Here is a 12,682-nt window from a genome sequence, read left to right on the forward strand (position 1 = left end):
TTTGCCTCTCTCTCTCTCCTCTCGCTTTCTCTCTTTCTTTCTCTTTCTTTCTCTTTCTCTCTTTCTTTCTCTCTCTCTCTCTCTCTCTCTCTCTCTCTCTCTCTCTCTCTCTCTCTCTCTCTCTCTCTCTCTCTCTCTCTCACTCTCTCTCTCTCTCTCTCTTTCTCTCTCACTCTCTCACTCTCTCACTCTCTCGCTCTCTCGCTATCTCTCTCTCTCTCTTTCTCTCTCACACACCTCTCCCGCTCCCTCCATCCTCTCTCTACAGCTGACTAACCACAAACTTTGTAATTCCCTCATGCCACCAACTTCTCTTCTCAACAGCTTGATGCTTGTGGGATGCTAGAAGCAGAAGGTGCACTGCTTCTGGTTGACACACAGACCGTAAATCTCAACACAAATGAGGGGCACCACTCGCAATCCGTCTTCCTGCTCAATTTGTGACGAGTGTGTGTGTATGTACATTTTGCGTGCGTGTGCGCGTGTGTGTGTGTGTGTGTGTGTGTGTGTGTGTGTGTGTGTGTGTGTGTGTGTGTGTGTGTGTGTGTGTGTGTGTGTGTGTGTGTGTGTGTGTGTGTGTGTGTGTGTGTGTGTGTGTGTGTGTGTGTGTGTGTGAGCATACCCCCATGTGCAGTTTGGGTGTGCCTATTGCAGGAACAACAAATCAAAGCAACGGTGGCGGTTGGGGAGACAACAGATGCATAACTGAATGTGAGCAGTGTTCACAGAGCACTGTGGGAGCTCATTACTGTAGTCTTTGGGCTGGAAAATATCTGTCGGTAGGGATTCATTATAAACAACCTGCTCTAGCAGCTCCTGCCACGCACAGCTGTAACAAGAGGTCCTCTTCCTCATCCTCACTTGTCCTCACATCTTCATCATCTTATCTTCTCTCTGTGGTTTAAATTGGCTAGGTAAAGTCTGAAGGCTCAGTGGTCACCTGCATTTCAATGGAAGTCTGTCTAGCTAGTGTTCTGCTAGCTTCGTTTGTTAGCATTAGCATAACTAGTGTTATGTTGGTTCCTCTAATTCTCTGTAGAGTGGATACTGGTGAATCTGGCACTTAAAACCACTTAAGACCACATAATTTACATAGCATTAATATTAGATAGGCCTATTTATATCGCTCCATTTCTTAGTGTAAATTGTTTCTTGGCTAGTGTGCACTCAAAATTAATTCAACAAGTTTAACTCCTCAGCTCACACTTAAACACATGTGTTTGAAGCTTTGTAAAATATGTTTATTACAACAGTTTTGGTGGCTGCGTCGTCATTTTGTTTTATGCAGTTGTCTCATCCTGAGGAAACAGCTGTGCTGTTGTATCTTTGTCTGGGATTGTTTTAGAGACATTTAACACTGGGTCGTTTATTTTATACTGTTTTTTTCACACGGTGTGTTCTTTATTAAGCTCATTCTAATATACAGTATCTACTACTGCACATTGCAGTAGTAGATAAACTGTGTACGCGACCAATAAACTTTGATTTGATTTTGTTGTGTCTTCTTGTTTTATGCAATTCTCTTGTTTTGTCTGTTATTGTGGTTGTCTTTTTGCTGTGGTGGTTGACTAGTTTTGTCTGATTTTGTGGTTGTCTTTTTGCTGTGGTGGTTGACTAGTTTTGTCTGATTTTGTGGTTGTCTTTTTGCTGTGGTGGTTGACTAGTTTTGTCTGTGTTCATTGTCACAGCAGCTGTGTGTCTTTGCTGTGGTGGTCGTGTTGTTTTAAGTGTTGATTGATACAATCTGTCTCTCCCTCTATCCCATAGGCCCGTACCCCCCGTGTGATCCGACGCAACCCCGACCAGCCGGCTCTAGCCGACCAGGCCAGCAGGGTGTCCTTTGCCTCGGCTGAGAGTCTGGAAACCATGTCTGAGGCCGACGTTCCCCTCGGGTTCAACCGCATGAACCGCCTCCGCCAGAGCCTGCCCCTGGCGCGCTCATCCAGCCAGGCCAAGCTCCACGCGCCAGGTCAGAACATAATGGTCATGTCACGCTCATATCACGGTCTTATTGACCACAATCATCACAACCGTCATCTGTACCATCTTTGGGGTTGCAGGCAGGTTCACTCTAAAGGGAGTTCTGTTCACGTTCACGTTCATACGGAGAATGAGGATCACATTCATGAGGAGATTTCTCAAGTTTATACTTGATTCTATTTTGAATTCGTCACTGATTGTCACAAATTAGTTTAGAAAAAGCCCCAGTAGACAGATGAGATTATTGTGATTGTGTCCTCTCTGCCCTCTGCCCTCTGTCCTCTGTCCTCTGTCCTCTGCCCTCTGTCCTGTGTGTGTGTGTTTGTTGAGGTATTACAGTCAACTGAATCTCACCCCTCTCCTCTCCTCTCCTCTCCTCTCCTCTCCTCTCCTCTCCTCTCCTCTCCTCTCCTCTCCTCTCCTCTCCTCCTTCCTCCTTCCCCTCAGGCATTCTCTTCCTCCAGCTGGGCGAGGAGACGAGGCGGGTGCACCTGACCCACGAGCTGACCAGCCTGGAGACCCTGAGAGCCCTCATTGTCCACATGTTTCCCCAGAGGCTCACCATGGCAATGCTAAGGTGGCTTTATCACACTTTAGTAGAACGCTTTGTTATAAAGGCTACATAACGCTGTCATAAGAGTGACATAACAATGACATAACAATGACATGGACGGTGTAATAAACAGTCAAGACAACTGGTGTCACCTTATGATAGCTGACATTTAGCTAAGATAACATCTGATTGATTAGCTGACAAGCTACAGATTAATTCCATGAAAGGAAACAAAAACAATCGTTATTAGGTAATTACCAAACATTAAGTGGCCTGTTGAATTGTAAATGCTCGGGTGTCAATGCCCATGTTCAGGTGCCCCAGCACGGCCCTGCTGATTAAGGACGAGGCCCGTAACGTATTCTATGAGCTGGAGGACCCACGAGACGTCCAGGACCGCTGTGTCATCAAGATCTACTGTAAGGAGCCTGTCTACGGCACCTACCCCGGACACCACAACCCACATCTGGCCAACGGAGACCTCCGGGTGAGTGTAAAGGGGGAGGTGTGTGTGTGTTTGTCTCTGTATCTGTCTCTCTCTCTCTCTCTCTCTCTCTCTCTCTCTCTCTCTCTCTCTCTCTCTCTCTCTCTCCCTCTCCCCCTTTCTCTCTCTCTCTCTCTGTCTGTCTCTCTCTCTCTGTCCATCTGTATGTGTGGGCCTTGCTCGCCAAGGTTTAACGGACCTCAGTAAGCTCTCTACAGAATTGAGAGCAAATACTGAGCCCAAGTACTCCTTCACCCCAAATAACATATTTGCAGCTACTCATGCTGTTCTGACAGTGATATTATGTTGTTTAGTAATGGAAAAATGAGTAGCTATTAATCAACCTACTGGAGCACAAATGAAACTCAGCCAGTCTCTATTAAATAAGTCTGCCTGAATGAGTGATATGATGCTTCAACAGTAGGACTGTTTTTGAATCCACACAGACCTGTTTCCCTCCAAGGCAAAAAAAAGCTTTTTGCTGACTGATAATGTAGTATAATATTGTACATACACAGTTGTTCTCAAATGGTGTGTCGGCTAAAGACATGGCTTTGTGTATTTAATCGGACACTAAAAAGTGATTTAGACGACAACTCAAACAGTTTGGGAAACGCTGGCACACACCGTGGAGAATTGGCGTTGTCACTCTAGACATCACTCTAGACATTGACCCGCTCCACTACAGCCCCTTTGATGTGTATGGGGGCGTGCTCACACCTCTGTTTCCTGTAGTCCACGATCAGCTCCTTTGTCTCGCTGATGTTGAGGGAGAGGTTGTTGTCCTGGCACCACACTGCCAGGTCTCTGACCTCCTCCCCTAGGCTGCCTCATCATCGTCGGTGATCAGTCCCACCACCGTCGTGTCGTCAGCAAACTTGATGATGGTGTCGGAGTCGTGTGTGGCCACACGGTCGTGGGTGAACAGGGAGTACAGGAGGGGACTAAGCAAAACACCCAGGATGTGTTGTTGCCTACCCTCACCACCTGGAAGCGGCCCGTCAGGAAGTCCAGGATCCAGTTGCAGAAGGAGGTGTTCAGTCCCAGGGTCCCGAGCTTAGTCATGGGCTTAGAGAGGACTATGGTGTTGAATGCTGAGCTGTAATGTATAAACAGCATTCTTACATAGGTATTTATTTTGTCCAGGTGGGTGAGGGCAGTGTTGAGTGCAATAGATATTGCATCATCTGTGGATCTGTTGAGGTGGTATGCGAATTGGAGTGGGTCCAGGGTGTCTGTGATGATGCTGTTGATGTGAGCCATGAGCAGCCTCTCAAATCATTTCATGGCTATAGATGTGAGTGCTATGGGACAATAGTCATTTAGACAGGTTACCTTGGTGTTATTCAGCACGAGGACTATGGTGGTATGCTTAAAACAAGTTGGTATTATAGACCGGGTCCATGGCTTCTGGTTGGGGTATGTATGGTCACTGTGGGGACGGCGTCGTCGATGCACTTATTAATTAAGCTGGTGACTGATGTGGTAAACTCCTCAATGTTATCGGATGAATCGAAACTGTTATGCTGATGAATGAGGACCCAAAAGCGACGTAATAGTAACAGAGTCTTTATTCCAGTATTAAACAAATAATGATTCTCCTGGATATAATCAATGGTAATCCAAAACAGGAAACTGAAATCCTCTCGTCAATAGAGAGGAACGCCTGGAGACGCGACCACAGACTGCAGGTCGCTTCGGGAAGGCACTGGCCGTAGCTGACATTGACACCTGCTCACACGCAGCATCTGAAGAAGGCAAAGAACACGACAGGGCGAAACAAGGACACAGGAACAGCAAACATCAAACAAGAATCCGACAAGGACAGGAGCGGAAAACAGAGGGAGAAATAGGGACTCTAATCAGAGGGCAAAATAGGGGACAGGTGTGAAAGAGTAAATGAGGTCGTAGGGAGAATGAGAAACAGCTGGGAGCATGAACGGAACGATAGAGAGAGAGAAAGAGAAATAACCTAATAAGACCAGCAGAGGGAAGCACAGGGACAAGACATGATCAAAGACAAAACATGACAGTACCCCCCCACTCACCGAGCGCCTCCTGGCGCACTCGAGGAGGAACCCTGGCGGCAACGAAGGAAATCATCAATCAACGAACGGTCCAGCACGTCCCGAGATGGAACCCAACTCCTCTCCTCAGGACCGTAACCCTCCCAATCCACTAAGTACTGGTGACCACGTCCCCGAGAACGCATGTCCATGATCTTCCGTACCTTGTAAATAGGAGCGCCCTCGACAAGGACGGGGGGGGGGGGAGGGAAGACGAACGGGGGCGCGAAGAAAAGGCTTGACACAGGAGACATGGAAGACAGGGTGGACGCGACGAAGATGTTGCGGAAGAAGCAGTCGCACAGCGACAGGATTGACGACCTGAGAGACACGGAACGGACCAATGAACCGCGGAGTCAACTTGCGAGAAGCTGTCGTAAGGGGAAGGTTACGAGTGGAAAGCCACACTCTCTGACCGCGACAATACCTAGGACTCTTAATCCTACGTTTATTGGCGGCTCTCACAGTCTGCGCCCTGTAACGGCAAAGTGCAGACCTGACCCTCCTCCAGGTGCGCTCACAACGTTGGACAAAAGCCTGAGCGGAGGGAACGCTGGACTCGGCGAGCTGGGACGAAAACAGAGGAGGCTGGTAGCCAAGACTACTCTGAAACGGGGACAGCCCGGTAGCAGACGAAGGAAGCGAGTTGTGAGCGTACTCAGCCCAGGGGAGCTGTTCTGCCCAAGACGCAGGGTTTCGAAACGAAAGGCTGCGTAAAATGCGACCAATCGACTGATTGGCCCTTTCTGCTTGACCGTTAGACTGGGGATGAAACCCGGAAGAGAGACTGACGGAAGCACCAATCAAACGACAGAACTCCCTCCAAAACTGTGACGTGAATTGCGGACCTCTGTCTGAAACGGCGTCTAACGGGAGGCCATGAATTCTGAACACATTCTCAATGATGATTTGTGCCGTCTCCTTAGCGGAAGGAAGCTTAGCGAGGGGAATGAAATGTGCCGCCTTAGAGAACCTATCGATAACCGTAAGAATCACAGTCTTCCCCGCAGACGAAGGCAGACCGGTAATAAAGTCTAAGGCGATGTGAGACCATGGTCGAGAAGGAATGGGAAGCGGTCTGAGACGACCGGCAGGAGGAGAGTTACCTGACTTAGTCTGCGCGCAGTCCGAACAAGCAGCCACGAAACGACGCGTGTCCCGCTCCTGAGTAGGCCACCAAAACCGCTGGCGAATAGAAGCAAGCGTACCCCGAACGCCGGGGTGGCCAGCTAACTTGGCAGAGTGAGCCCACTGAAGAACAGCCAGACGAGTAGAGACAGGAACGAACAGAAGGTTACTAGGACAAGCGCGCGGCGACGCAGTGTGAGTGAGTGCTTGCTTTACCTGTCTCTCAATTCCCCAGACAGTCAACCCGACAACACGCCCTTCAGGGAGAATCCCCTCGGGGTCGGTAGAAGCCACAGAAGAACTAAAGAGACGGGATAAGGCATCAGGCTTGGTGTTCTTATTTCCCGGACGATAGGAAATCACGAACTCGAAACGAGCGAAAAACAACGCCCAACGAGCTTGACGTGCATTAAGTCGTTCGGCCGAACGGATGTACTCAAGGTTCTTATGGTCAGTCCAAACGACAAAAGGGACGGTCGCCCCCTCCAACCACTGTCGCCATTCGCCTATGGCTAAGCGGATGGCGAGCAGTTCGCGGTTACCCACATCATAGTTGCGTTCCGATGGCGACAGGCGATGAGAAAAGTAAGCGCAAGGATGGACCTTATCGTCAGACTGGAAGCGCTGAGACAGAATGGCTCCCACGCCCACCTCTGAAGCGTCAACCTTGACAATGAATTGTTTAGTGACGTCAGGAGTAACAAGGATAGGGGCGGATGTAAAACGCTTCTTGAGGAGATCAAAAGCTCCCTGGGCGGAACCGGACCACTTAAAGCAAGTCTTGACAGAAGTCAGAGCTGTGAGAGGGGCAGCCACTTGACCGAAATTACGAATGAAACGCCGATAGAAATTAGCGAAACCGAGAAAGCGCTGCAACTCGACACGTGACTTAGGGACGGACCAATCGCTGACCGCCTGGACCTTAGCGGGATCCATCTGAATGCCTTCAGCGGAAACAACAGAACCGAGAAAAGTGACAGAGGAGACATGAAAGGCGCACTTCTCAGCCTTCACGTAGAGACAATTCTCTAAAAGGCGCTGGAGTACACGTCGAACGTGCTGAACATGAATCTCGAGTGACGGTGAAAAAATCAGGATATCGTCAAGGTAAACGAAAACAAAAATGTTCAGCATGTCTCTCAGTACATCATTAACTAATGCCTGAAAGACAGCTGGAGCATTAGCGAGACCGAACGGCAGAACCCGGTATTCAAAATGCCCTAACGGAGTGTTAAACGCCGTTTTCCACTCGTCCCCCTCTCTGATGCGTACGAGATGGTAAGCGTTACGAAGGTCCAACTTAGTAAAGCACCTGGCTCCCTGCAAAATCTCGAAGGCTGACGACATAAGGGGAAGCGGATAACGATTCTTAACCGTTATGTCATTCAGCCCTCGATAATCCACGCAGGGGCGCAGAGTACCGTCCTTCTTCTTAACAAAGAAAAATCCCGCTCCGGCGGGAGAGGAAGAAGGCACCACGGTACCGGCGTCGAGAGAAACAGACAGATAATCCTCGAGAGCCTTACGTTCGGGAGCCGACAGAGAGTATAGTCTACCCCGAGGGGGAGTGGTCCCCGGAAGGAGATCAATACAACAATCATACGACCGGTGAGGAGGAAGGGAGCTGGCTCTGGACCGACTGAAGACCGTGCGCAGATCATGATATTCCTCCGGCACTCCTGTCAAATCACCAGGTTCCTCCTGAGTAGAGGGGACAGAAGACACAGGAGGGATAGCAGACATTAAACACTTCACATGACAAGAAACGTTCCAAGATAGGATAGAATTACTTGACCAATTAATAGAAGGATTATGACATACTAGCCAGGGATGACCCAAAACAACAGGTGTAAAAGGTGAACGAAAAATCAAAAAGGAAATGGTCTCACTGTGGTTACCAGATACTGTGAGGGTTAAAGGTAGTGTCTCACATCTGATACTGGGGAGAAGACTACCATCTAAGGCGAACATGGGCGTGGGCTTCCCTAACTGTCTGAGAGGAATGTCATGTTTCCGAGCCCATGCTTCGTCCATAAAACAACCCTCAGCCCCTGAGTCTATCAAGGCACTGCAGGAAGCAGCCGAACCGGTCCAGCGTAGATGGACCGACAAGGTAGTACAGGATCTTGATGGAGAGACCTGAGTAGTAGCGCTCACCAGTAGCCCTCCGCTTACTGATGAGCTCTGGCTTTTACTGGACATGACATGACAAAATGTCCAGCAGAACCGCAATAGAGGCAAAGGCGGTTGGTGATTCTCCGTTCCCTCTCCTTAGTCGAGATGCGAATACCTCCCAGCTGCATGGGCTCAGTCTCTGAGCCGGTGGGAGGAGATGGTTGAGATGCGGAGAGGGGAAGCACCGTTAACGCGAGCTCTCCTCCACGAGCTCGATGACGAAGATCTATCCGTCGTTCTATGCGGATGGCGAGTGCAATCAAAGAGTCCACGCTGGAAGGAACCTCCCGGGAGAGAATCTCATCCTTAACCTCAGCGTGAAGTCCCTCCAGAAAACGAGCGAGCAACGCCGGCTCGTTCCAGTCACTGGAGGCAGCAAGAGTGCGAAACTCTATAGAGTAATCCGTTATGGATCGATCACCTTGACATAGGGAAGCCAGGACCCTGGAAGCCTCCTTCCCAAAAACTGAACGATCAAAAACCCGTATCATCTCCTCTTTAAAGTTCTGATAATCGTTAGAACACTCAGCCCTTGCCTCCCAGATAGCTGTGCCCCACTCCCGAGCCCGACCAGTAAGGAGTGATATGACGTAAGCGATCCGAGCTCTCTCTCTTGAGTACGTGTTGGGCTGGAGAGAGAACACAATATCACACTGGGTGAGAAAGGAGCGACACTCAGTGGGCTGCCCAGAGTAACATGGTGGGTTATTAACCCTAGGTTCCGGAGACTCGGAAGACCAGGAAGTAGCTGGTGGCACGAGACGAAGACTCTGAAACTGTCCAGAGAGATCGGAGACCTGAGCGGCCAGGGTCTCAACGGCATGACGAGCAGCAAACAATTCCTGCTCGTGTCTGCCGAGCATTGCTCCCTGGAACTCGACGGCAGTGTTGAGAGAATCCATAGTCGCTGGGTCCATCTTGGTCGGATTCTTCTGTTATGCTGATGAATGAGGACCCAAAAGCGACGTAATAGTAACAGAGTCTTTATTCCAGTATTAAACAAATAATGATTCTCCTGGATATAATCAATGGTAATCCAAAACAGGAAACTGAAATCCTCTCGTCAATAGAGAGGAACGCCTGGAGACGCGACCACAGACTGCAGGTCGCTTCGGGAAGGCACTGGCCGTAGCTGACATTGACACCTGCTCACACGCAGCATCTGAAGAAGGCAAAGAACACGACAGGGCGAAACAAGGACACAGGAACAGCAAACATCAAACAAGAATCCGACAAGGACAGGAGCGGAAAACAGAGGGAGAAATAGGGACTCTAATCAGAGGGCAAAATAGGGGACAGGTGTGAAAGAGTAAATGAGGTCGTAGGGAGAATGAGAAACAGCTGGGAGCATGAACGGAACGATAGAGAGAGAGAAAGAGAAATAACCTAATAAGACCAGCAGAGGGAAGCACAGGGACAAGACATGATCAAAGACAAAACATGACAGAAACAGTCCTGTAGCTTAGCATCCGCTTCATTAGACCACTTCCGTATTGAGCGTGTCACTGGTACTTCCTGTTTGAATTTCTGCTTGTAAGCAGGAGGATAGACTTATGGTCTGATGTGCCAAAGGGAGAGCGAGGGAGGACCTTGAATGTATTTCTCTGTGTGGAGTAAATGTGATATAGAGTTTTGTTTCCTCTAGTTGCACAGGTGACATGATGGAAAAAATGAGGTAAAATGGATTTCAGTTTCCCTCTGAATTGTGCATTTTCTTGATTGCGTATGGCCCTATACAGCTCGTTGAGTGCGGCCTTAGTGCCAGTATCAGTTTGTGGTGGTAAATAGACAGCTACGAAAAATATAGATGAAAACTCTCTTGGTAAATAGTATGGTCTGCAGCTTATCATGAGGTATTCTCAGGAGAGCAAAAACTTGAAACGTCCTTAACATTAGAGCTCACGCACCAGCTGTTGTTAACAACGAGACACACCCCTCCTCCCCTCGTCTTACCCGAGTCTGCCATCCGGTCTTGACGGCGCATAGAAAAACTAGCAGGATGTATATTTATGTCCTCGTTCAGCCACAACTCTGTGAAACATAGGATATTACATAGGATCCCTCTTATCCCCCAGCAAATAAAACCCAAGGTGAAGTGGGCCGTACATGAGCCAGCAGAGCAGATTACAGACTGTAAACCATGACGGTACCACCGAGTAGCGCTGCACAGGGACAGGGAGGATAGAGGGACAAAATGGAGGGACGACAGGGCTTAGCGGAGATTGATTGGCAGGTTGGTTGGCGCTGAGGAGAGGGGTTCGAGTAGTGTGAGGAGATGCAGTGAAGCTGTGATCTATGACGGGGATTGTGTGACAGTGGGGCTCGGGGATCCAGTCCGAGATGTCGTGGTTCGCCCCTCGCTAGTCAGTCACGTCTAGTGGGATTATTTTTCTGTACGTATGGAGGCAGTTGCATCTACAGGATGTACTGTAGATGGTGGAGATTAAAAAATGTATATGTTTATTTAACTTGGCAAGTCAGTTATGAACAAAGGTGCTCCAGTCATTTCTCCAGTGTGTGTAGAGCACAGGGGGCTCTAAGGTGCCACCAACCTCCTGTGGTGTAGCATCCATGGGGGGCTGCTATTGTCTTGTCAGGGAGGCTCTTATACTTTAAGAGCCCAGGGGGTCATTAACTCAGGTTGGTTTTCAAGCTGCATCCAATTATGTGCAATTTTCTTTTGAATCACCAGTAATATTGTATTGTATAGTATTGTAAGGTATTCTATTCAACTTCACTCTATTCTATTCTGAGTATATCTATCGTTCCTCTCTTCCTCCAATGACAGAGGGAGATGGTGTACACGCCCCAGCAGGATTCTCCGTCCAACCGTCGCCTCAGCAATGCCCCCGCCTCTTCCTCCGCATCGACCCCCTCCAGCTCCCCGTCCCGCGTCCGTCTCCTCTACAGTGGCGGTGGCCGTCCATCCTCCTATGCCGGGCAACCTCACCTCCAGCATCACCCCCACACCCACTCCCTCCCCCACCCCCACCACCTCTCGCCCGGGGGCCAGATTGCGGCCCACCACCACCCGCAGCAGCATCACCCCCAGCAGCTCCATCCCCAGCACCACCATCTCCAGCACCATGCCCAGGCTAGCTTCTCCCCCAGTGCCATCCTGGAGCGGAGGGACGTGAAGCCCGATGAGGAGGTCCACGGTAGTGGCTCCAGAAGCATGGTGCTCCTGCGGGGCGATGGAGGGGGAATCTATGCCGACCCCTATTCCCTAGGCCAGGAAGGGGGTCGGCTTAGTCTGGCTGGCCCCCACTCCCCCCTACCCCCGAGGGGGGATCCTTATGGCTCTCTCTACCGGCGAGGAGGAGGTGGTGGTGGAGGGTTGGGACCCGGCTCCGTGCGCTCCCTCACTTCCTACTCGGCGGCGGCTCTGCAGGGAGAGCTGATGGACAGCGGCATCCTATACAGGCCTGGAGGCCCGCTGTATAATGATGCTGCCTACGCCGCATCCATGTTGGCCATGGGTTTCCGGGTGCCACCCCCCTCGTCCCCGCAGAAGATCCCTGACATGAGGGACTCGTATTCGGGCACCATGCCCGGCCGGAGCTCCCCTGGGAGGCAGACCCTGCGGAGGGACTCGGTGTCCTCCTCCGTGTTTGGGGAAAGTGCCAAAGCTAGGGTTCAGGGGTCAGGGTTGGGGTCAGATCAGCTGTGTCTGATGGCTGGACCTGGAGGGGAGGGCGGTGGTTTCAGTACAGCACCAGGTTTAAGTTCACCTCTACCAGGCAACGAGACCGAGACCAGGTGAGAGTGCCAGTGTGTGTGTGTGTGTGTGTGTGTGTGTGTGTGTGTGTGTGTGTGTGTGTGTGTGTGTGTGTGTGTGTGTGTGTGATGGGTATTTTGTGTGTTTCTGAACTTACTCATACCCTATGTGTTTCACTGCTAAGGGGGCGCATGGAGGTCATGGAGAAACAGATAGCCAGTCTGACTGGTCTACTGCAGACTGTTCTGACCAGGGGACCAGAGGCAGATAGCCCGTAAGGCACACACACACAACACACACACAACACACACACACACACACACACACACACACACACACACACACACACACACACACACACACACACACACACACACACACACACACACACACACACACACACACACACACACACACACACACACACACACACACACACACACACACACACAGAGTGGGGACCTTTAACTTATTTAGTCTTTTTCAGGGATAAGATTGAGACGTCCAGTGACTGCTCAGGAACAGACAGTAAGTATCAACTGAAAACAGAACAAATATACATTCACTTTCCCTGTGTC

General features: G+C 50.1%; 1 protein-coding gene across 4 annotated transcripts in view; it reads left to right on the plus strand.

Annotated features, from left to right (window-relative positions):
• LOC139570214 (SRC kinase signaling inhibitor 1-like) overlaps nucleotides 1–12,682 on the plus strand; it is a 47,214-nt gene that overhangs the window by 18,009 nt on the left and 16,523 nt on the right. For all 4 annotated transcript variants that reach the window (XM_071391887.1, XM_071391889.1, XM_071391888.1 and 1 more), the window contains 6 exons: nucleotides 1,768–1,969; nucleotides 2,428–2,557; nucleotides 2,849–3,020; nucleotides 11,175–12,145; nucleotides 12,289–12,378; nucleotides 12,592–12,632. In XM_071391887.1, coding sequence (XP_071247988.1) covers nucleotides 1,768–1,969; nucleotides 2,428–2,557; nucleotides 2,849–3,020; nucleotides 11,175–12,145; nucleotides 12,289–12,378; nucleotides 12,592–12,632 — 1,606 coding nt within the window. The remainder of the gene's footprint in view (nucleotides 1–1,767; nucleotides 1,970–2,427; nucleotides 2,558–2,848; nucleotides 3,021–11,174; nucleotides 12,146–12,288; nucleotides 12,379–12,591; nucleotides 12,633–12,682) is intronic.

Source organism: Salvelinus alpinus, chromosome 3 (assembly GCF_045679555.1).
Source record: "Salvelinus alpinus chromosome 3, SLU_Salpinus.1, whole genome shotgun sequence".
NCBI lineage: Eukaryota > Metazoa > Chordata > Actinopteri > Salmoniformes > Salmonidae > Salvelinus > Salvelinus alpinus.